General features: G+C 40.4%; 1 protein-coding gene across 10 annotated transcripts in view; it reads right to left on the bottom strand.

The window, feature by feature from the left end:
• Window positions 1-20,321, bottom strand: part of LOC108135457 (vesicular glutamate transporter 1) — a 102,355-nt gene extending 82,034 nt beyond the window's left edge. For 5 of the 10 annotated variants that reach the window (XR_005977827.1, XR_005977826.1, XR_005977829.1 and 2 more), the window contains exon 1: window positions 19,924-20,123. Coding sequence is in view for 5 of the 10 variants with exons in the window: in XM_041710066.1 (XP_041566000.1) it covers window positions 19,924-20,083 (160 nt within the window). In the remaining 5 variants the exon portion in view is untranslated. Of the gene's footprint in view, window positions 1-19,923 lie in introns of all 10 variants that reach the window. The other 5 variants (XM_041710066.1, XM_041710064.1, XM_041710063.1 and 2 more) reach the window with 5 other exon arrangements.
• Between the last annotated feature and the right edge of the window lie 5,927 nt (window positions 20,322-26,248).

Raw genomic sequence — 26,248 nt, 5'->3', positions numbered from 1 at the left:
ATATGCTGTTTCCCCTACCATTGCAAATGGGACATTTGTTAGTACACAATGTGCTTACATTGCAACTAAATATTTTGTACAGGCTTTTCATCCTTAATCGAGCAAAACAAACACAGCCACTGCTCCAAAAATTTCAATTTTTTTAGTATGACTGTCATAAAGTTCAATAGTCTGAGTGTTAAACTTTTTAATCACTAGATGATTAAATATCACATCAACTTTGTCGGACAGATTGGCCTTCAATTTTAAAATGTGTTTCGCTTCATTTATTTTGTCAATAAAATTGTTTAATTGCCTGACAGAATAAATATCTAAAATTTAAGCTTCCATTAATTAAGCTGCTTTACTTTTTAAAGTCGATTTTAAATAATTAAATTTAAGGGAAATACTTAGATTCTCCCTTGTATGTATTAAATCGACTTACAATTCTTGAAATAATTTTTTGCGCCACCGTTAAATATGGGCCTCTCAATATTCGGTAGGCTTGACGTGTTTTCTATTTTTCCCACCACCTCCAAATTACTTACTTCTTTCTCCTTAATTTGTTCATTTATTTCAGTCGCTAAGGAATTCGCAGAGTTTCTCTTTTCTGGATTTGAACGTTTCTTGGAAAGTTTCATTCCTTAAGCTGCTTAAATTTTCTTTGTCTATGCTATTTTTTAACCTCTGCCCTTTTTAAGAGTCTCATAGTCGATCTTTAATTGATTAATTGTCCACAATATCTGATCATACGTCTTTTTTGCATAATATTCATGGTCTACTGGACCACGCTTAATTAAAAAGGTATGATTTGCTATAAATTCTATTTTTAACTCGATTATACCCTCTACTTCCTTGTTTGAGAAATTTCTGCCACCTATTTCGGTAATTTTCCTTCAGGCTTTGTTTATTTCGGACTGCCTTTTAAGCAGATTCAAGATTTGCTCATTATAAACTTAAATATATCTTATCTTGATTTTGTGCTGGTCGTTGCAGAGTAGTCGCTAAGGTGCCGTGTCAGCACCTGATATCTGGCCACGGCGATCGCTTGCTGCGCAAGTGTTTTGGCTGGACCCGGGGCAGTTGCACTCGGTATGCGCGGTCAGCAGATCCAATGTTGCGTGTGTTGGCCACCGGATAATTGCATGTGAATCGCGTGTGTTAACTTCTCCCTCCTTCAAATAATCGTCGTCCCGGCTCGTCCGCTCGTTCTGCATCGCTGTCCGTTTTTGGCCTGGCGTTTCAGGTAATGATGGCCTAGCCAAACGGTAGAGCATAGTAGAAAGGCAGCAAGTAATGCGAAGGAGCTGCTGGGGAAGGACCCCAATGTAAGATTCTCTCTGAGGGTCCCGATGTGGTGGAGGTTGCTCAGACTTAGCTCATGAAGAAATGGGAGACTAAGTCGGGTTTGGTGAGCTGTGATGTTGACTATGGTTATAGCCGATACAGCAGGTTTTTGCATCGAGCTTCCAAATTGGTTTATGCACCAGGTATTGTTGAGGGCTATTCCTCATCGGAATATGTTACCGGTATAGTGTTCTTTGTTCTGCTTTAATTTAATTATCTTTTATTCAGCTTTTTCGTTGGACGCACCGGCCACGCTTTTTTCGAATGCCTCGCTCTCTTCTTCGAGCGTCTTTTTTTAGGGATGCAAAACACATCGATACTTTTACAAACCAGGGATAGCCACACACAAAATATAGCCAGGGTTACACACACTTTAAAATATAACTTAACTATATAACTTAAAACTACTTTGGCCATGTTTATTAAGAGTAGTTGCGTTTAGTTCTTATTACTACAAATCGGCCGTCCTGACTATGAGGATCTCCCGATACTCGTTGACTTACTTCTAGTAACAATGCTACTTTGGCCATATTTATTTACTTTACAATTGTCGTTTACTTCTATGTTTTTACCCTTGCAGAGTGTATTATAATTTCAGTCAGAAGTTCGCAACGCAGTGAAGGAGACATTTCCGACCCTATAAAGTATATATTTTCTTGATCAGCATCACTAGACCAGGCGATCTAGCCATGTCCGTCTGTCAGTCAGTCCGTCCGTCTGTTCGTCGACTCGTCTGTCAGTCTGCACGTCTGTCAGTCTGTCTGTCTGTCCGTCCGTTTCTGCGCAAACTAGTCTCTCAGTTTTAAAGCTATTTAGCATATAGCTCCCATAGGAACAATCGAAAAAATAACTTTAAAAAATTTGAACTTTGCTGTTTTTATAACCTTGCAGAAGGTATTATAATTTCAGTCAGAAGTTTGCAACGCAGTGAAGGAGACTAGTCGATCTAGCTATGTCCGTCTGTCCGTCCGTCTGTCAGTCTGTCAGTCTGTCCGTCCGTTTCTACGCAAACTAGTCTCTCAGTTTTAAAGCTATCTGCATGACACTTTCCCAAAAGTTGTATTTCTATTGCAGGTAGTATATAAGTCGGAACGAGCCGGATCGGACGCCTATAGCATATAGCTCCCATAGTAACAATCGAAAAAATAAATAAAAAAATTATAACTTTGCTTTTTTTTAAATTTCTTTTTAGTTCTTCGACATATAGGAATGGTTAAATATTTCAGAATTACGGTTTAAATTTTATCAAAATCGGACGCCTATATCATATAGCTCCCATAGAAATAATAAAAAAATATAAAATAACTAATTATTGAACTGCAAATCATCATAGCTTCAATGTTTTTAGACATATACGCAAGTAAATCATTATTTTAATGTTTTCAAAAATGTATTACTTGTTAACCGGCTCGAGATCAGGATGTTGAAAAAATAACACAATTTTTTAATTTTGGTTATTTGTCAATATTTTTCGGATACTCTTCGGTAACCATCTTCAGGACAACTACAAAATAATAGCAACGATTTTAATATTCTTAACAAACAGAAAAAAATGTACATTTGACATACACTTAATTAACACGTCTGCGTCCGGTTGTTTACAAATTTTTCCTTCCTTAGTAAATGTCTATATAAATAAGCGCAATTGTCAGTGTCCGTTTTTATGATATGTAGCATTTCAATGGTGAATCAGACAAAGGTAACAAAACGGTTGCTATCAACAAAGATGACTTCAACCAAAAAATGAAGGACATATTAAAGGATATGAACACATACAGGACATTAAGGAAAGACCCCACCTTTAGACTACAAACAAAAAATAACGAAATAGTTGACAAACTATCAAAAATGGAACTTTTCTCCAGGATCGAAATAAATAAGTTGACAACCACCACAGCATTACCACCACGAATATATGGACTACCCAAAATTCATAATGAAGGAACCCCTCTACGACCAATCTGCTCCTCCATCGGATCACCATCCTATGCATTATGCAAATACATAATTGACATACTAAAAAACATAATAATAGACTCCAAATATAACATCAAAAATTCAGAAGAATTCAAAGACAAAATCAACAACACATATATTGACGACGGTTAAAGATTAATTTCATTTGACGTAATTTAATTATTTCCGAGTATACCGACCGATCTAGCCCTGAATATAATTAAAAACAAGAAAGAAAGCAAACTTCGGCAAGCCGAAGTTCATATACCCTTGCAGCTATTGCAAGAATTAAACATTTTTGGCGACCTTTCCAAAGTATATTAATTGTTAACCGGCTCGAGGTCAGGATGTTGAAAATATAACACAATTTTTTAATTTTGGTTATTTGTCAATATATTTCGGATGCTCTTCAGACAACTACAAAATAATAACAATGATTTTTATATTCTTAACAAACAGAAAACAATTTACATTTGACATACATTTAATTTACACGTCTGCTTCCGGTGACGTGGAGTTGTTAACTAATTTTTTTCTTCCCTAGTAAATGTCTATATAAATGAGCGCAATTGTCAGTGTCCGTTTTGTAGTTCATCCGAATGTCTGTAGGTGTTTTTATGATATTTAACATTTCTATGGTGAATCGTTTGGCATAGTATTGTTCTTGTGATAAGATACTCGCCTCTTCGAAGTACGGAGAGTGATTATTCTTGGCACAGTGAGACATGAGTGCTGTTTTTGGCGCGATCGTATGGTGTCTAGCTTTGAAGTCCGATTTATGCTGTGCTGGTATAGTTTTTAGTTTCGATTTTGTTGTTCCTATATATATCATGTTGCATATTTCGTTGTTGTTGCCGTTGCACAGTATTTTATATATCATGTCTTTTTTGTCAATTTCATTTATCTTTGATTTTGTTCTGTTATATATAGATTTTAATGTGTGATCCGGTTTATGTGCAATACTTATGTTTTCTTTGTCGTAGCATTCCGATTTAACATTTCACCGGTTTCTTTCTAGGTTGCCACCCCTTCAAGCATCGAGTACCCACTACGACCATCGATAATGGTCTGGCAAGGTCTTACGATATGGTGACGTTGGTCAGGCGCGAAGTAATTGGCAACTCTTAAGCTTAGATTTTAACCTTATTCACGTATGTTGGCTTATCAGGCGATATGCGATTGTAACAACAAAAAATGCTCCACGGGTGTTTTTATTATATTAATAACCTAACATAATATTTTACAAAGTAGTCGATAAAAAAATAACTAAATTAAACTTGTGTGCGACGTGGAACGATGCGTCACACCCCCTTCCTACTTCGGGGGGTCGAACATGATCCAAATGGTGCTTTTGTTCGACTGGTGACCCGGTAGCTTTCCTCGGGGCGTTGGAGTCGGTAGCCTGCAGCGCTCAGGCGTGTTGCAGGTCCACTTCTCCGTGAGGTCTAGACGGATTTCGTCCAGCGATTGATCCGAGCTCTGCACTAGTGGAGCAGCTGGTCCGTCTCCATCCGTCATCCAGTCTAGCACCATGCTCTCGACCTCTGGTGGGAGTTCGGCCATCAAGGCGACCGTTGCCTCGTCGGAGATCCCCAGCTCTAGTGCGTTGGCGCTGGTGTCCGAAGGAGTTCGGTTACGGAGGGTCCTCTTGATGGTCCCCACTGCCTGCTGCTGTTCGGATTGCTGGCTGCGTTTCCTCCTGCGGCTGCGTTGAAATATGGCGACGTTGTCTTCGTCGGAGTCGCTGGATTGGGACGACCAGACCATGCTTTTTCCACTAGCCGTGTCGGACGATCCTGTGTGATCCAGATGACGGACGGCATAGGGGCTTTCTGCTCGCAGCATCCTGATGGTAGCAGGTAGCTGGTTGAAAACGGCGTGGTTGCCTTTTCAGAAAAGGGTGTCATGGGTGGCCGGTTCTTCAGCGTGCAACGCGGAGCTGTAGGCTGCCTGGGGTTCCTTTGATGAGGGTGTCAGGTCAAGGGCGGCGTCAGAAGCGGAGTGTGTGCGCTCTGACTGACGCGCCATGCCGGTGGTTGGGTGCCCAGTGGGCAGCGTAGCGCTGACAGTGGCGCATGGCGGAGTTGTCAATAGCAGGGCGGCGATGCGGAACGCCTCCGTAGCCCGTTCCGTCGTCGCTCGGCGGGTCGCGTCCGCCACTGGCTCCCTCATCGTCAGCCTGAGGACTGTCACTGTCATCCAGAATGCTGGGACACATAGCGTGGTTCGTCCCAGTAACGAGGCGAAACACCTCCGTAGACGGTCCCGTCATTGCTCGATACGTCGCGTCCTCCGCTGGTTCGCTCGTCGTCGCTGTCATTCGCAACATATACCTCCGGGGATGGGGCATAGCGTGGTGTGGCAGGACGGCGAAGGTGAGAAATTCCCTCATCGTGTTGAAGAGGGATGGAGTTCGCGCGTTCGTGAGCTGCGTCCGACTCACTAGATGACCTGGCACTTGGTGGCTTCGTCTTCGTACGCTTTGGGTATCCCGTCCCGGGGCGCAGGCGCGGATCTCGGGGCTTTGGTGACGGAGCTCGTGGCGGAGTAGTGTCACCGTCGTTGTCACGGCAAAGGTCACTTGGTTCATGGTAGCTTACTGCAGAATATTTATAATAAGGGTGTACCTATATTATATATATAATATTTAATATTTATTTATATATATATATAAATAAATATTAAAGTCTCCTTACGGTGAATAAAGTCTTAAAAGCTAACAATGATTGTTTACATAGTTTAGTGGTTTATTCTTCTAATAACCCCTCGTTGATACTTGGCGTCGTCGTGTCGTCTCATTCGGCTGGAACGGGAAGGCAGGTTTCTTGCCTCTTCGGGGTCATCGTCTTCGGATTTGCTGGATGGAGAATGGAAAGCTTTTAAATCTGCAATATTGGCTAACCGCCCCTTTCGTTCGCCGGGGAGGCGTAACCGAAAGATATTGGAAGAGGTGAAGGCCACGACTTTATATGGTCCATCAAACTTTGTCGCTAATTTAGCCACGAATCAATCGGAAGCCTTTGAAAGTTGGTGTTGTCGCACCAAAACAAAAGATCCTATGGCTGGACGCCACTCCCTGCGGCGGAGATTGTACTGACGACCCTGATCCTTGCTGGCTCTTTGTATGTTACTCTGGACGATGCTGTAGATCTCTCGTAAGTGGTCGAAACGCTTTGCTTGTGAGCTGGGTGCCGCACACCATTTTCTTTGGTGCTTCGAAGTGACCTCGTATTCGCTCCCGAAAGGCTCGAGTCAGATACGCCGAGTTTGCTTTGCGTAGAGGGATCAGTTAAATCCATTTAGTGAACGCATCGAAGAAGACAAGTAACATGTTGTTGTTCCCTTGCTTGAAACGGGGCAGCGGGCCTACGAAGTCTGCACATAGTACTGCAAATGGTTCCTCGGTCTGTCTCGTGAGCATCATGCCGGCTTGTCTTCGTTGGTCTGCTTTAAACTTTTGGCATAAGACACATTTTCGTACATAGGCTCCGACATCGCGGAACATGCCAGGCCAGTAATATTTCTGAAAGATACGGGGAATGGTCTTTCGTACTCCCAAATGGCCTGCTGTGGGCGCGTCATGGCATTCTTGTAAAACTCGTTGGCGATGCTCGCTTGGCACACATAGTTTTCATGGTATGTAGTCCTGGTCGTCGGGGTGATGTCCGAAGTGGCGATACAGCTCTCCGTGCTCGATCAGGAAACTTCTGTGGGTTATACTTGATGTCCTGTAGTTTGCGCTGAATCCACTTGCACTGATGGTTTTCTGTCGTGATCCGCTAAAGTCTTTATATACTGGACGTCGTATTGATATTGCTGGAGTTCTAACGCCCATCTTGCTTTTCTTCCCGTCTTTCGACTTCAGATCGAGCAGGAATTATTGGATTATAGTCTATTGAATTTTGATCTCTTGATCGAAGTTTTCGGGTTCAGCTATTAACCAGTCATGATCTGTTCACAGTGTATTGGAAAGTCGTCATTAACTATTTGGAATTTGAAAGGGATTATAAATTTTCCAGTCTGTATTTCTATAAATGTTAAGCCTTTTGATTTAAGAGTAATCAGCTCCTGTACCTATTAAAAGGGTTAAGGAAGTTAAGTGTGATAGTTCTTTTTTTTTATAAATGTTGAGACTAAGATATATTTTATATATAGTCGCTTCGTGTTTTTTAGTTTTAATGTTCTGCTTCAATAGGTCTGACTTGAGCATTTGAGTTTCCTCTATTATTTGAGTTATTTCGGAAAGAACCTCTTTAGTTTCCGCTGTTATTATGTTGGTTTTGGTTTTTATAGTAACTCGGGTTTTGATATTGGCCTTGGCCATAATTTCCTCGATTATTATAATATTAGTAATATTGGCCTCTAGCTCGATAATTTCCCTGGTAGAAGTTATTTCTAGCGCGTATGAAATTACCTCGACAGTTTCCTCTACCATTGCCTCTATAATAACTAAGTCGGTTGTTTGTATACACTACACTGTGGTTATTTGTTTATTGGGTACTACAGTGAATGTATTTAGTTATACCGTCATTCATATTATTGAATAAGCTAGCTTCCAAAATTGTTTCAATTTTTCCGCTTTTGCAATTCTCAATACTAGACCCAGTGGGACAAACAAGGAGATTTCTTAGAGAAAATGACGACATTTTAATATTGACCTCAGACAAAAATAACAAAACGGTAGCTATGAACAAAGATGACTACAACCAAAAAATGAAGGACATATTAAAGGATATGAACACATACAGGACATTAAGGAAAGACCCCACCTCTAGACTACAAACAAAAAATAACGAAATAGAGGACAAACTATCAAAAATGGAACTTATCTCAGGGATCGAAAGAAATAAGTTGACAACCACCACAGCATTACCACCACGAATATATGGACTACCCAAATTTCATAAAGAAGGAACCCCTCTACGACCAATCTGCTCCTCCATCGGATCACCATCCTATGCACTATGCAAATACATAATTGACATATTAAAAAACATAACAATAGACTCCAAATATAACCTCAAAAATTCAGAAGAAATCAAAGACAAAATCAACAATACATATATTGGCGACGATGAAAGATTAATTTCATTTGACGTAATTTCATTATCTCCGAGTATACCGACAGATCTAGCCCTGGATATAATTAAAAACAAATGGACAATAATACAAAAACACAGTAAAATACCGCAGACAATATTTATGGACATAATAAAATTGTGTATTCAAGAAAACAGATATTTCAAATTTGAAAAACATTTTTATACACATTTAAAAGATATTGCAGATATTGTAATGGAAACTGTCCTGGACAACACGTTAAAAAAAAACAAAGACGACGAAGATTACTGACAAAATACGTAGATGACCTGTTCGCAATCATTCAAGATGACATTAAAACTACACTGACCGTGCTCAACTCTTTCGCCAATAATATAAAAATTACAATGGAACTAGAAGAAAACGAACAATTAGCTTATTTGGACTCAGTAATAATTAGACGTGAAAACAAATTAAAATTAAAATGGTACAAGAAACCAATTGCGTCCGGACGAATCATCAATTTTAACTCCAAACACCTAAAACAAATGATAATAAATACAGCTAGAAGCTGTTTACAGAGAATGCTCAAAATTTCAGACACTGAATACCACGAAGAGACGACTCAGGAGATAAAATCAATGTTAACAGACAATGATTTCCCAAAACACATAATAAAAACATTATTATCGGAACACAAAACAACAAAACAAAACAGCGTTAAAAGCAATAAAAACACAAAATATATGTCAATGTCAATGTCCCGCCATTATCCGAACGTGTATCGAAATCGGAATGCTACGACAAAGAAAACATAAGCCGGACCACACATTAAAATCTATATACAACAGAACAAAATCTAAGATAAATGAAATTAACAAAAAAGACGTGATATATAAAATACCGTGTAACGGCAGCAACAACGAAATATGCAACATGATATATATAGGAACAACAAAATCGAAACTAAAAACTATACCAGCACAGCATAAATCGGACTTCAAAGCTAGACACCATACGATCGCGCCAAAAACAGCACTCATGTCTCACTGTGCCAAGAATAATCACTCTCCGAAATTCGAAGAGGCGAGTATCTTATCACAAGAACAACACTTTGCCAAACGTGGTGGTAATGCTGTGGTGGTTGTCAACTTATTTCTTTCGATCCTGGAGATAAGTTCCATTTTTGATAGTTTGTCCACTATTTCGTTATTTTTTGTTTGTAGTCTAGAGGTGGGGTCTTTCCTTAATGTCCTGTATATGTTCATATCCTTTAATATGTCCTTCATTTTTTGGTTGTAGTCATCTTTGTTCATAGCTACCGTTTTGTTACCTTTGTCTGATTCACCATAGAAATGCTGCATATCATAGAAACACCCCTTTTGTAGTTCATCCGTATGTCTGTATATGGATGAACTACAAAACGGACACTGACAATAGCGCTCATTTATATAGACATTTACTAGGGAAGGAAAAATTAGTAAACAACCCCACGTAAAAACTAGACTAGCACAGCATAAATCGGACTTCAAAGCTAGACACCATACGAACGCGCAAAAAACAGCACTCATGTCCCACTGTGCCAAGAATAATCACTCTCCGAACTTCGAAGAGGCGAGTATCTTATCACAAGAACAACACTATGCCACACGATTCACCATAGAAATGCTACATATCATAAAAACATCTACAGACATAGGGAGGAACTACAAAACGGACACTGACAATTGCGCATTTATATAGACATTTACTAGGCAAGAAAAAAATTAGTTAACAACTCCACGTCACCGGACGCAGACGTGTAAATTAAATGTATGTCAAATGTAAATTGTTTTCTGTTTGTAAAGAATATAAAAATCGTTGTTATTATTTTATAGTTGTCCTGAAGACGGTTGCCGAAGAGCATCCGAAATATATTGACAAATAACCAAAATTTAAAAATTTTGTTATTTTCTCAACATCGTGACCTCGAGCCGGTTAACAATTAATATACTTTGGAAAGGTTGCCAAAACCAACTAGTTTTCAAAAATGTTTAATTCTTGCAATAGCTGCAAGGGTATATGTACTTCGGCTTGCCGAAGTTTGCTTTCTTTCTTGTTTTACTATTATTTTTGTTTTTATTTACAATAATTGTATTTGTATTGCTAGTTTCATCAACAGGATCAATTTCCTTATCTTTTATATATAGACTATCATTAACATCAACTTTGTCTTTTCCATTAAGCCAGGGTTTCATATTATGCACCGCCCATATACCCGAATATGGCACTTGTGACTGCTGAAAGTTCTCTACGTCTAAAGTAAAGTACATATCATTATCTAACACCTCGGACACAACATAAGGCCCTTTGAATTTGGGAATTAACTTACTGGACATGCCTTGCTGCGAGTTAAAATTTCGAACAACAACATAATCTCCTTCCGAAAATAGTTGCGGTTTTTGTTATTTTGAATCAACATAGTTTTTGTTATATCCTTGCGCTTTTTTCTGGCATATATTAGCTTGTAGTCGTATTTCGTTTATGTCTTTGTGCAAAATTTCTTGACTTTCATCGAAAAAATGTTCTCCTAAACTATCAATATAACTACCCCTCTGTCTAACCCCAAACTACATTACACTTGAGTATTGATTCAAACTTCGGTTTTTTGTGTTATTCATTGTAAACTCTTCTTTGTCTAAAACTTTGTGCCATGGTTGATTATTCTCTACGTCGGTTAACTTTGCTATCATTGGACCTAAATCTCTATTCACTCTTTCTATTTGCCCGTTAGCTTGTGGCGAAGCTGTTGCTATTTTAACATGCCTTACATTGTTTTTTTCAACCAACTCCTCAAATTCCTTTGACGTAAAACAGCTGCCTCGATCAGATATTATGTTTTTAGGTCTACTGTACGATCTGAAATAGTTTTGTAACGCTTCTATTGCTTCCTTGGAACCAGTTGTTTTGGTTGGATATAATCTGGTGAATTTTGTACATGCGTCAATTTTACTAGTATGTGATTTTTATTCGTTTCCTTACTATTTATAGGACCATAGTAATCAATATGAATAACTTCAAACGGACTTGTACCTTTCGGAATAGGATGTAAAAAACCCTCAGCTTTACCTGTTTTATTAGAAAATGCTTTACACTTTAGGCAGTTCTTTATGTGAATCTCAACTTTCTTTCTTATACCTGGAAACCAATAAGTCTTACTTATGAGGTCCGTTACTTTGTCAATTCCTACATGCCCCATTTTGTCATGGTGGAACACAAAAACAGTAGCTTATCGTTACTTTTTTTATACAGGACACCATTTCGTAGTTCATAGTGCTCATCCTCTTGATTTAATAACATTTCTTTAACTCTATTTATATTTTCCTCTCTTCCTTGACATATAATTAGATTTTCTTCGAAAGTACTGTTTGATTTACATGAATACTATTACTTCGACTCAGTGCGTCCACATGTTGTATTCTTTTCCCGATCTGTGCTCAAGCTCGTAGTCATAGTTTTGAAGTTTTATTTAAAGTTAAAGTTAACGAATTGCAATCAGTCACAATTTTGAATCTAATTCCTTGTACATAAACTCGAAATCTTTTTAATGTGTTTATTATTGCAACTCGAAGCTGTGGTACCCTGACTCCACACCGGTTGTACGTTTCGAAAAATAAAAGACAGGGTGAAATTTGTTATCCCTTTTCCTTTGTAATAATATTGCGCCATAACCTAATGCATCACAGTGCAACTCTGTCTCATCTCTTGGATCATATATTGCTAAAATTTGAGCTTCAATTAACTTTTCCTTAAGTATAGTGAACGCATCTAGTTCTTCTGTATTAAAAACAAACTTCTTGTCTTTTCTGGTTAAATCGTTAAGTGGCTAATTGACCTAATTGCTTCTAAACCCGTTTCGTTCGCTTTTATCCCATCTCCATTGACTGTATATCTCAAGTAATCAATGGATGATTGCAAGAATTCACATTAATCAGTCTAAGTTTTAATTTGTTTTCAACTATACGTTTCAAAACTTCTTTTAAAATTTCGAAATGCTCAAACAAACTCTTCGTAGCTATCATAATGTCATCAAGATAGTACACAACTTTTCCCGGTCGCACCAAATCGGCAAATATCTTGTTAATAAATCTTTGGAATGTTGGTGGTGCATTCGTCAAGCCAAACGGCATTCTTAGAAATTCAAACTGCCCTAGTGGGGTGGTAAAAGATGTATACCTAACAGAATTATCATCCATGAACACATGATGAAATCCGTTTTTCAAATCAAGTTTCGAAAAAAATTTTTATTTCAGCTTCGTCATCTATAGCTTCATCGGCCTCAACACTAATATTCGATATAATTTCTAAACATTTCGCTACCTTGGGCTTGTTCGATTTCTCTACTCTTTTCTCTACATCTACCTGTTTCTCTACATTGAAATCTAATTTGTTTGATAAATCACTTTCGCACTTTTCCACTAAATGTATGCCCACTGGCTTAACAGATAATTGGTTAGCATCGTTAACTATTTGTACGAGCTAAAAATTACTTAGATTTAAAAAATCGCGTCCTACTACCATTGAGTACCTTACAGATTCATCAGTTACAACCAGTAATTCAATCAATACGTTTTTATTTGAACTTTTAATTAGGCAAACTGTTTTTCCAAATACATTTAGTTTACTATCGTTTATTCCGAAGAATGTATTATTCAACTTGTTCTTATCAATGATTACGTTACTGGGAACTACTGACTTCTGTAGAAATGAGACGGGGCTTCCCGAATCTATGAGGCACTCTATGGAATAAAATTTATTAGAATTATGTATCGTATTTTTAAATTGAACTCTAAAATGTCTTACATATTCGTTGCCAGTTTCTTTTTTCTTGTACAATAAACACTCTCTAGCCAAGTGTCCAACTTCTCCACAGGCATAGCAAGCTCCATCAGCCCGTACTGGCTTGCGGCATTTCTTAGCCAGGTGGCCAAGACTGTGGCAGTTAAAGCATTTGATGACCCTCTGTTCCGGGGTCGCAGGGTTTGATGAAGACTTTCCTTGCGTCCTATTTTGATGTACCGGAGCTCTGGGTTTCTCTACATCTTGAAAGGCTTCCAATACATCAGCAGGCACTGCAAAACGTAGTAGTTTCGCTTGGTTTTTAAGTTGTACATTTTGTATGCCATCTATCAAGTACTGCACTATTTCATAGTGATGTTTTCTGCCAGAGTAAGTTTGTCAAAGTAGTAGTTGGCAAACTTCTCACCGAATTGCCACTGGCGGTTTTCAAACTTGTGTCGCATTTCCAGGACGTTATCCTTGGTTCCAAAAATAATTTTTGTGCCAGAATCAATAATAGTTGTGCCAGAATCAAGTCGATACTCCCAGACAACAGTGATGGGCGAGATAACAGCCAAAAATTAGCCTTGCCCTTTAAGCGTGAGCAAATTAATGGACGCATGACGTCATCACTGACTTTGAACACATCACGAACATTTTTTACCAACAGCAACCATTCGTTTATTTTTCCATCGCCGTTGAATTCTGGGAGTAGCTCTTTCACGGTGTTCAAGTTCATTTCTGGCTTGGAAAGACGGTCCACATTTTCGAAACGTAAATTTTGCATCGCCTGTTCCATTCCCGCAGCGTTGCCACCCGATTCGGCCAGTGTGTTGCTAGCTGGACTACGTTGAACGCCAAAGGTTGAAGTACTTGGTTGAACACCGAAGGTTGAAGTACTCGGTTGAACGCCGAAGGTTGAAGTACTCGGTTGAACGCCGGTTCCTGGAAGTTGAACGCCGTTTCCTGAAAGTTGAACGCCACCACGATCAATTGTCTCGACAAGTTTAAGTTCGTTGCCGAAAACGTCTTCATCTTCTTCCTCGCTTTGTTCTTCGTTGTTGTTGTTGGCTGCATTGGCGAAAGCCATCTCTCCGATTTGTTCTTCGTTGTTGTTGTTGGCTGCATTGGCGACAGCCATCTCAACACCAATTTCGCCTCCACCTTTCGTAGACTTCACCTTTTCGTAATACAACTCCGGAGCAATTTCAGACGGTAGTACAGCACTTAACTGCGCAATTAGTGCGGCTTTGTTTCCCTTTGTGGATAAGCCAAGTTTTTCCCAGAAACTTTTGATTTCCATTAATTTGAGTTCGCCGAGATTAATGCGTGAAGCCATGTTAACAGATATTTTCCTATTCCAATATAACTTGGTTAGGTTCAGTTACCACTTCTGAATTATAGTGTTCTTTGCTTGGTCATCGTGGCATCGTTGTTCCACTATGGTGACTGGGTCAAGGTGTCCTGGGAGCGTCGAGAAGTGCGCAATGGTTCCAGTAACGATTTGTTGCAGAGGGTGGCGCCGGCAGTCGTCTTGTAGTAGCCGATATTGAGGTTTCGTGCTAAGCACCCAGCGACTATGATTCTATTTTTTAAAGTCCAGGATCTTCTTGTGGTGGGTAGTTATTTTCTTACAAACGATCTTAGTATTTGGAAATTTAATAAGAAAGTGGAGGATTTCAGAATTTTGGAAAGCGCTTATACTAGATACGTCCCGTAATTCTACTTAACTAATGTAAATAGGCTGTTTGTCCTTAAATTCGCCAATGTCGGTGCTATCTAGGATTGCCGGACTTACAATATTTAATTTTGCCAGGGTTAGCCCAATGAGAATGTTTTCTAGGTCCGTAATAACGATTCTATTTCTTGCCAAAAATCATTTCTAAAAGGAGTATTTCTTTCTTTAAAATCTTCTTCAATAATATCTTCTGAACATAGCGGCGAGAGCTTGTTTTCTAGGAGTTTATTTGTTTTTAGGAAAACCTTGTCCTTGTATGTCCTATCTTTCTTTATTTGGTTAAAAGATTATTCTTGGGATTTTTGAATTTGCTTTCTAATTGTTCCCTCGAATACCGCAGACTTTGAGTGTATTATTTCAATGGGTTTTTCATTGGTTACTGAGTGTATTGACCTATTATATTTGTTAGTGGCCAAATGAATTAGTTCAGTAGTGCAGTAGTGTCGTTCAAGTTTTTTTTTCTAATTTAAGGCATCGGGCTTTTCTACCTGGCCGTTTGAGGTGCTGTGTAGAGGTGGCCCGTTGGAAACAGAGATATTGAAGTTAGTTAATATAAATGATTTTATAGATTCGGAGCTTAAAGATGTTTCATTTTTGCAACAGATGGTTTTTATCTTTGGAAAAAATTTACTATATTTAATACGTGTGCTTCTACATCTACAATAGTCCTCGATGCAATGGCCTGCACTGTGGCGAGTTTAGATAACTTATCTGCGCATGTAAAAAAAGGGAGAATTTTTCCCACAGAGGCAGGTATCGGTGTTTGTCCTATCGCCTGTTTAGATGGATAGAGAATGTACTTCGCCATGGAACACGGTTTTGCAATTCGAGGTTATTTCTGTTGCTAACCGAAGCCTTTTGGGAAAAAATAGTCCCTAAAGACTTGTTTTACGTTTTCCTGAGCTGCGGTGGGCCCTGTTGTGTTCTGTTATAACAATTTCTCTTTGTTCGTTCGTATTCGTTATGTCTTGCACAAGGTTTTTCGCATGTTTGAACGATGTGCTTGGAAATAATTCTACTAGCTAACTAGTATTGCATTTACTACTTTAGCATTAACTACATCTTGTAAAGTATTAAGCAAATTTTCTCGGTCAGCTATTTTTTTGTGTCTATCTTTTCTTTTAAGCAAGATGAGTGTGTCTATGGATGAACTATTTCCTTCTCCGTCTGCCACAAGATTTTCTTTGTATGGTTTATAAACCAGCTTTGCGCCGTGATCGTCAATATTTCCGTTCCAGTGCTTCAATTTTGAGCTAGGGTTTTTATCTGGGACGGCGAAGATGAGGGGCTGGTGGTCGATGAAGATCTGTAAACCTTATACCCCGTATAAGTAATTCCGGAGATTTTTCAAAGCTCTCGCTCGTTGGTTGCAAAATTTATTTCATTATCTCGTAGGGCACGTGATATCATCGTGATCGGTCGTCCATCCTAAGATAGAACTACTCCCAAACTAAAGCCTGTCGCATCTGTTGTCAAATAAAAAGGTCTGTTATAGTCTGGGTACGAGAGTAAAATATCTTGTTATGCTAGGATTTCTCTCAGCCTGTCCAATTTTTCCTTTTGTTCCTTGTTAATTTTGATGTCGATTTTCCTTGACTGGTATTTTCTTGTTTTTCCGATTTTTCCATTCGTGATAGAGCACCTAAAGTAGCTATCTAACCCTAGAAATTGTGAGGAATCACATTTTTTATTCTTTCTTTTATGTACATATATATATATATATATACTCACGACCCATGTAATCACTAGAAGGGATTTATAATTATAAGTTTAGCCTACGGCCCATAGAATAATCGCGTTCTTATTTGTAAATAGCAAATAGCTAGAATAGCCAGTTTCACAGAACACTCGGTCCGGCAACCACACAACAGGGCTACCACTCCGAAGAAACCACGATCTAAAGGGATTTTCTGGAAAAGAATGAACGGTCACACTGGACCGGGTAAATTGAGATCCACGCGGAATAAGTCGGCGTCATTCTCGATTTTACCGGGAACGACGGCGGCCGGGTGCCGTCCGTACCACCTGCCGCATTCCGTGACGATCCGCACCAACCACGCTGCAAACGGAGTAGCAGCGGCCGGCCAACCCAGTGCGTGGGACCCGCACTCACCCAATAACGACAACAGCGGCAACCTGGCCGAGTGAAACGAGGTGAGAGGAGTGCGGTTAGGGACAACGCGGCAGGGACCGAGTGCGAGTGGTTATGCGAGGATATAATAAATTAACCAATTGTTAGACTGTGAAAAATGAATGTGTTTTAGGTTCTCTGGATGTGTTGGTCATAAGTCCCTGCGGATACGCGGGGCAGGGTGTCAGTGTTGGTCATAAGTTCCTGCGGATACGCGGGCATGGTAGTTTTTTTTTAGCTAGATTTTCCATGCGGCTACGGGTAGAAATCCCTGCTAGAATTCCCAAGCTTCACGAGAGTGTCCTAAATCTTTGACCGATACTCCCGTCTTCAACTGTCTCAACAGATTATAAATTTATCTGAGGAGCATCCTGGGTTGACTAAGACGCCTACCCGAGCAATCGCATCCTTACAAAATAATCTATGGTCGAAATGCGTTTTAGGTGGGGGAAAATGTGTGATGGCCTTGACCTTTTCAGGTGAAGTTCGGAGCCCCCCTTGTGATACTATGAATCCCAAGAACTCAACGCTCTTTTTGAAGAACTTAGATTTTTCTTGGGATAGTCTCATGCCTGCTTCTAAAAGTTTTGTTAGGACCCAGTCCACGTCTTTAACATGGTCCTCCTTAGTTTTTGAGAATATTATAAGATCATCGACATACACATAGCATATCTTTGATTTTTCATCCCTTAATACATCATCGATGGCTCTCTGAAAAATGCTTGAGGCGTTTTTAAGCCCGAACGGCAATCTATAGATTTCGTATTTACCGTTGTTTATTGAAAAGGCCGTTTTTTCTCGGTCCGTTTCTGCCAGCTCTATTTGGTGAAAGTCTGACTTAAGGTCGAGTGTTGTGAAGACTGTTGATTCGCCCATATATGACAGTATTGTCGAAATTGTACGGATGGTGTATCTATCATCTGTAGTTTTTTAGTTTAATTTCCTTAATTCGATTACTAATTGCTACTTTTTGACCCCAATTTGGTCAGTACCTTTTTTGTCCATAACGCAAGTAGGGTTGTTATATGGAGATTCGGATGGCCTAATTACGCCCTCTGCAAAAAGTTGTTTAACTTCTGCATCAGTCCTTAAGAACGCTAAGAAGGAAAAAGGATGTTTTTGTATTGAACACAGAAACAATGCTTTTTATATTTACTTTGGTAAAGCTATAAATTAAATTTACAGTCCGCTGCCACGACGCCTTTCAGCCCCGGGAGTGGACTAATGTAATTCTTCGAGGTGCCTGTATCTAGTAATAATTTTATTACTCGTCCTGCTTCCGTAAGTGTAATGTAAGGAAGCAGGGACTTTACGCTAAAAAATTGTAGGAGTCTTCTAGGTCATTCTCTATTTCAGTAGGACTTGCCTGAGCAATGAAGTCATAATCTTCGTTGTCAGGACTTTCTTGTGGCATAAAATCAATTTTCTGCTGGGCTCGTACCGACTGTCCCTTATAAACAGAGACATCCATTAAGTCAGCAATAATTACTGGTTTTTGCTCTTGTTTTAATATTTGATGATATCGTCATTGTGTACGATTACTGTACTTTAATGAAATCATCATAATCCGGATTTTGATCTAGTTGATATTAACTGTAGTAAAATTAATTAAATTACTTCTATGTTATAAATAATTTCCCATGGTGACCTTTTATTAGTAGCCCTTCTTATATTATCTGATTCCAATTTTTTTATTTCTTTATAAAAACTAAATAAGTTCTCTAGTTTAAATCTGCGTAAGAATCGTACGTCAACACGTCTTTATTGTCTTGAATAAAAGATACTCGTGATAGGATAAAATAGGGTGTAGTATGAGCACCTGAGGTGCTCATATCCTCGTGTTTCTTTTTATAAACTTCCTGTCGAAATTATGATATCCCTTTTCTTTTCTGTTATCATTATGTGTCTCAAACATTTTCACTTGTGTATTTTTTTAAATTTCAGGAATATTATCGGGACCTATTTTATAATATAGTACGTCAAAGGGTTATTTGGTTCTGTGTAGAATGAATGAACTGATTATATTCTTGAGTGGCTCATATTACTGTTTCGGAATAGTCGGTTAAATTAAATTCTTCTTTTATGCATCGAGCTTATTCTGTAAATGTAGAATTTGCCTCGGGTCTGCGTTATGTAAAGTTAAGCCGCGCCTGTGTGCAAAAGATTAAAATTGGACCGAGGTTAATCTCGGTCATTAATACTTTGACTTGTGAAAATTGTTGAAGAAGTTCTATTTCTTTCTTTTCGATGCTTAATTTATTTTGTATTTCTTTTACTTTTAAAAATTTTGAACAGGTTGTTTGTGCACAATATATATCAATGTGTAAATTTTCGCCTTCTCTATTTGGGATTGGAGCTTCTCCAATTTAATTTTATTTGAATGTTTGATATATTTGTTTTTATTGCAAATTTTAAAATTTAATATATATTATTTTAATTTTGTAAATAAGTTCGGCCAATAATACAATCTACTGATTTGTTTATAATTTTCGTCGAGTCCCTGATGAGCTCTACTGTGAGTTTCTTCTATTATTTTAGGTCTTCCTCATCATCTACATATTGAAGGAATTTTCTCATATAAAGGAATTTATTCATGAAATTTTCTTTTAGAGATCTTTGAATTGTATTAAAAACATACATACATCAAATCATACATATGATTGTTCTGACAGATCTCTATCGGACAAATTGTTAATCTGAATTCGTGATAATGCATCAGCAACTACTTTAGTTTTACCTGGTTTATAAATTACTTTTGGAGTGAAACTTTCTATGAAGGAGTACCAGCGTTTCATTTCGATTTTAGGATTTTTATCGGAGATTGCAAAAGATAATGGTTGATGAACGGTTTCTTATTAGTTGCATAAACTTGGTCTGCTTTGGTCAAGGTTTTTAAATAAAACAAATTGTTTACCTTCTTGAGATGAAACTGCATCAATTGCGACGTCCGAAGCATCGATGGTCAAGGTACATTCTTTATTATCTTCCGGTTGAACCATTTCTACTTGGGCAATGAGATTTTCTTTGAGCTCGTTAAAAGCTTTAATCGCCGAGCCATGATACAGAATTAACATTTTTGTTGACACTCTTTTTGATGAGGTTTAGGCTTTAAAAGCTTAATTTAAAAATAAATTTCTATAACAGCCTGTAATGCCTAGAAAACTTTTAGTTTCCCAACATATTTTTTGGAAGCGGATATTTGACAGATAGAGCATAGGGATATTGTTTCCCGTATATTGGTCTGTCGTGAATTTTGAATGCTTTGAATGCTCTCTCATGATTTTTAGTTCCCAAGATATTTTTATATACTGAATTTTGAAGTTTTAAATATAGCCTCGCGGCGCTTCCGCTAATGCGGTTACTCCTGCTACTTGTTGTCGTCCTATGCGTCGTGGCTCCTTCAGCGGCAGCGCTCCTCACTGTCGGGACCGGCAAGGTTTTTTGCCTAGTAGGTAGTAGGTAGGACTAGGTTCTGCCTCTTCGCCTAGCCACCTTCATCGCAGGCTCCCTAAGATCGGTCTGGATTGTGTCGGCAAGGTGTATCGCCTACCAGGTAGAAATGGCTTCTGCCCCATCGTTCAGCCACTTTTATCGCAGACTCCTCGCAAGGACTTTTTGAGTTCGATTCAACCACGACCTAGCACCCGTTGGATCTCAACATTGTAGCCTCAGCCTTGTAGACTTGGCACTTGATTATCTTGCTACTGGTCTCCTTCAGCTCGCGTAATCGGGTCCAAGGTTCACTGCCGCACGGTGCGTCCTCTTTTTACAGGTCCGAAGTCCGCCAATTTACCGTTCCACCTTGTTGCACTTGCCGTATGAGGGTCCAAAGTACAGCTCGGTACCGTTAATTCACGGTGTCTCTGCTTCGCCCGGGTCCAAGGTCCGTCGTTTACAGTTTGCCTGTTGCCCTTGGCTCCTCCGGCATTTTCGCCTCTTCGCTGATGCTATGCAGCTCCCCTGCATTGGGATTTGTGGGGAGTTTTAAGACTTCTCACATTTCACCCTTTCTTCGGAAACGTGACGAAAGTGGTGATTTTCCCACCCCCTGATGTTCGTTCATTCAAATTCCCTGCCAAACTCGTACTCCTCGTGATCCCAAGACAGTTCCCCGAAAGACTTCAACTTTCCCTAAAATGTTCCCGAAGACTTTCTCAGACAACGCCCTGAAGGAAATTCATCTTTCCCATGGATGGCTGCATAAGACTGTACTCCGTTCCCCATACAGTTCCCCGAAAGGTTTTGACTTTCCCAAAACTACATCTCGTTGTGCGGGTGCACAAGCGGTGGGCGGCGCCAATCGATGGCCTCGACCACCTCCCATCCTGGCCTCCTCCTCCGGCTCGTCGGGCGCGGGCCATGTCCACGTGACATGATGTGACTGATGTCGGGGTGCATGCCCGGCCAATGGTACTTCGCTGCCACCCTCGTGATTGTCTTCCGGCTTCCCATGTGTCCGGCCGTCGGCATATCGTGGTTCCCATCAATGACTCGCTGCCCTGATCCGGTTGGTACGCGTAGCTTCCATGCGATCACATACTTGTTGGCCGCTCTGTGAGGAATGTGCCGGTACAGCCGTTCGGCATTCACTAAGTAGTTCGGATATTTTTGGGGGTTCTGGGCTATCTTGCCCTTCTTGTCCCTTATCCAGCTACATTCGGCTTGTTCCTTCGGTTCACCTGGTAGCTTCGTCTTTATCCTTAAGCAGGTTTGCGGCAATGGCTGCCTTGACAGTGCGTCCTCCACAATATTCAGCTTGCCTTTCCTGTACTCGTTTTCGAAGTCGTATTGTTGCAGCTCCAGTGCCCATCAAGCTCTCGATGCTATTCAACCACTTCAGGGCCATGTGATCTGCTATCACTTTGAAGTGGTATCCCTCCAGGTAAGGCATTAATTTCCTTATGGCCCACACAATGGCTAAACATTCCTTTTCAGTGGCCGAGAAAATTTTCTCCGACCCATTTAAGGTCCGTTTCATTCCCATTCAGAACCATTTCGGAAAAGGGCGTTCAGCGGATGCACTAGCGTGGCCAAATCTGGCACAAAACGCCATTACCAAGATACCACTCCCAAATACCGCAGCAGCTCCTTGACAGTTGCCGGTGGATATCTTCTGCGAAGCCGTCCAGATGCCCTGGTCTGTAATGCGATGCTCTAAGTATTGAAGTTTCTTCCTGAAGAATTTAAACTTATCAGCGTTTACTTTCAGATTCGCCGCCTGTAGTCTTTTAAACACTTCCTTTAGGATTCGCATGTGCTCTCCTAGCATCCGTCCGATATCGATAATATCATCCAGATACGCAAAGGCGTGCGGCATCATTTTGGGTCCTATAACCTGGACCAACGCCCGTTGGAATGTTGCTGATGCCGGGTGCAAACCGGAAGGTATAACTTTCCATTGGAACAGACCTTTCCCGGGCACTGTAAATGCGGTGTACTGCCTGCTGGCTGCCTCCAACGGTATCTGCCAGTACCCGTCCTTTTGGTCGAGGCTGCTAATGTATTTAGCTTCCCGCAGTTGGTCCAGGATATAGTTGATCATCGGAATTGGGTATGCATCTTTCACAGACTTTACGTTAACTTGCCTGAAATTCACACACAGCCTCCATTTCCCGATCTTCTTCCTCACTATTGGTGAGCTGTACGATGCAGCTTTTTTCGAGTAGCTCGTCTACTTTGGCGTTGGATTTTCTCTGCATTTTTGGATTTTTCGAATAGTACCGCTGTTTGACCGGCTGATCGTCCTTCATGGTGATCCTGTGTACCGCCACGCTTGACGTGCCTTGCAGGTTTTCCAGGAGCCCTCCGGGGATTCCGTGACTGCTACCGACAGTTTTTCCTCCAGTCAACCTCGGTGTCTGTCCTTCGCCGGTATCACAACGCTGTGACCTGCGTAATTCACCACGGCTCTGATTTTGGTGAGTAAGTTCCATCCTAGCACCAGTGCGTCGATCAATCCTGGTAGGATCAGTAGCTGCATTGATACTGTTCTTGTGCCAAGTCCGATTTAAATCTCTAGCTGCGATTTTATGTCTCCGCATCTTCCGTCCGCCATTCGTACTTGCCTTTTTGTGGCTCCAACCTTTCCTGCCGCCTGCAGCCTGTCCACCAGCTCGCGTTTCCCGAACAGCACTGCACCGTTCTGTCACCTATTTTTCCGCATTGCCAGCAGAACGTGAGTCGGCGATTCCGGCATTGCCGCTGCAAGCGTCGGCTGTATTCTGTATGAATCCACGGCGATCGGCTGGTGGTCCATGTCCCTGTAGCGTATGCCTCTGTGGCCGTCCGTGTCCTCCTGGCACGGCCTACAGACCGAACCTTTCTCTACCCTTGGCCTTGGCACTGGGTGGTTCTGCATCCTTTGTTTTTGGGAATTGTTCTCCAGTTCTGCCAGCGTCAGGGTGTCCGACCCTCATACGGCCGCATAGATATTTGGAGGGCCGGCGTGCTGTTCTCCCTGATCCTGTTCAGGACTTCCTTGGCCGCATCACCGTCTGCATGTCCACCATGTAGTATTTAAACTTTTCTCCGTATGTCTGCCTCCTCTGCTTGACCATGTCCGCTAGCTTCTCCATGTATCCTCAAGGAAGGAAATAGCCTTGGAAGCTGTATATGAAATCTCCTCAGTTGTCCCACTGTCGGTTGCTGACTATGAACCGCTTTGGGGCTTTGCCCTGTAACAGCTCTGGCATTGCCCATGTGGTCTGGCTTATATCCAGACCATAGGTCACGGCTCACCTGCTCCAGGAACTCCAACGTCTTGTCGTTGCCGTCATACCAAAAGTTCCACTCTCGGACTTGCTTGGCAACCTTGGCGAAGTCCTGCGGATGTGGCCGTACGCTTTCTCTCCTATCTCGGCTACCTTCTCGCTGCCTGCCGTCGCTTGCCATGCTCTGGATATCCAGGCTAGATATAAATCCTTTGGCACTTGCTGTGGTTATATTGAATTTTGGGACCGGCAGCTTCCGGAATTTATTCTCCAGATCTGACACCAACTCCGCCATGTCCGACTCTTTTGCTCTACGGTCATTAGCGTTTGCCAGGGTCTTACTCATCGCCTCTACTGAGCCCCTGAGTTCTATTCCAAGAACCTTGCTCACATCGTCAAAATCCTCCTTCCTGAGAATATAGATCCAGATCATGACAATCACTCATGGTTTTTTTTAAATCAGTAAAAAGTTTTAAGCGCAGTGAAGGAGACCTTTCTTTATTAAGTGTATATATTCTTAATCAGCATCACTAGGAGAGTCTATCTAGCCGCCTGGCCGTTTCCACCTATAAAAGTAATCTATTGCAGGTAAAATATAAGTCGGAATTTCGCTGTTCGGACGACTATATCATATAACTCCCATTGAAACAATCTTCACAAAAAGGAAAGAAAAATATAACTTTCAATTTTTTTGTTGGTTCTTTTTATACCCCTGCAGAGGTTATTATAATTTTGGTCTGATGATTGTAACGTTTCCGACCCCATAAGGTATATATATTCTTGATCAAGATCAATAGGTAGGGTCGATGTAGCCATGTCCGTCTGTTCGTCTGACCGTCTGTCTGTCTGTTTCAATAACGTTTGCGAGTCAGTTTAAAAGCTAGCTATCTGAAACATTCACAGTCGTCCTAACACATGTGTACGCAAATATAGTTTGAAGGCGACCCGATCAGACGTCTATATCCTATAGCTCCCATAGGAACAATCGGATAACTTGCAAGAATTGAAAATATTTCGCGCAGTGTAATAGCAATTGCATCAATCTTTCCAAATCGTATTTTTATGCATATCGGACGTCCATATCCTATCGCTTCCATAGGATATGGGGGCCAGAATTTATAGGTAAATAAATTTGAACAAATTTAGAGAAATATATTTTGCCATACAAATTCGGATATTCCTCAAGTCACACGTAGAGTGTATCGCTGACATGATCGCATAGGGCGCTCTCCTTCGCGCAGAACAGTAGCCTGCGTAGGAAGAAAACAAGCGAAAAAAGCTTAGGAAAATTCCATGAAAGTTAGGCAACGTTACGTTAAGCGTCTACCTGCTTAAGCTAGTCGCATCGTTCACTCGCGTTGACTGAGTCGCATAGTGCGATCTCTCTTGTGCGTCAGCGAAAGTGCGTAGGACCCAATAACGAGAATAAAAACCTGGAAGGATTCCATTTTTTGAAGTTTTACAACCTCGGTTAGTGTAGATAGCCAGAATCTTCGTTCATTTCATTTCAAATCGTTATAGAGTACACACATCTACGCTGCGATGGCAGTTTAAGAAGAGAATGAATAAATGAACGACACGTGTAGCCTTTAAATGTTTGATACCGGCGAGTCAGCCAACATGAAGTTACGGTGCTACCCTTTGTTTGAAAACTTCAGCAGGTAAGTGTGAATAAAAAAGGCAGGTGAGTAAGTGATAGTGTTGTTTTGTTGCAGCATGCCAAGAACGTCAAAAGCGTGTTGTAAAAGCTGGCCAGGGAGTACCAAGTATTATCACGGCAGGGAGGCTACAGAACGGGGAGTGAATATCACCTAGCTACCCCGAACTCTTAATTAATCTTGATCTACTTAGACTTCAGAGTCCGTCCGCTTATCGAAAAGGCTGTTCACATCCCTATTTGTTTGGAACCTGTTAGATTACCGCAACTTTTACAACTTTTATTTGTTTTTTTGTGACAGTGTTTATCTTATAGAAGTCGAGGAAAGACCATCCAACGAGTTTAGTACCGAGCAATGCTAGAAGTGCACGACTCCGACTCTTCTATACACTAGATGGAATATTTTCCGAACATCTGGTGCTGTCGAGTGCCAACGGCCCAACGAGCGGCACGTTGAACACTACAAGGAACAATAGGGTGAAATCGGTTAAAATTCTATGTTATTCAAAATATTTCGCGCAGTAAATTAGTTATTGACATGATTCTTTCCAAATCGCTTACATGAAATACTTTTGAGGATCTTTCGCGCAGTATATTAGCTATTCCAATGAATTTTTCCCAATCCTATTTTTTGGTGCATACCTTGATCAGGGTAAAAAGGGGTACCAATCAAACGGAATAGTAGGGTAAATCAGTCCAAATTTGAGGTTTTTCAGGATATTTTACGCAGTGTATAAGCTGTTGACATCAATTTTTCCAAGTCTTATTTATTTACGCATACCTTGATCAGAGTAAAAGCGCTTGCCGATCGGGCGTCTATATCTTACAGCTTTCATAGGAATATTTGTTACACTTTTGTTATTCTTCTCGCT

Source organism: Drosophila elegans, unplaced genomic scaffold (assembly GCF_018152505.1).
Source record: "Drosophila elegans isolate 14027-0461.03 unplaced genomic scaffold, ASM1815250v1 contig_748, whole genome shotgun sequence".
Taxonomy (NCBI): domain Eukaryota; kingdom Metazoa; phylum Arthropoda; class Insecta; order Diptera; family Drosophilidae; genus Drosophila; species Drosophila elegans.
This window is presented reverse-complemented; position numbering and strand designations above follow the sequence as displayed.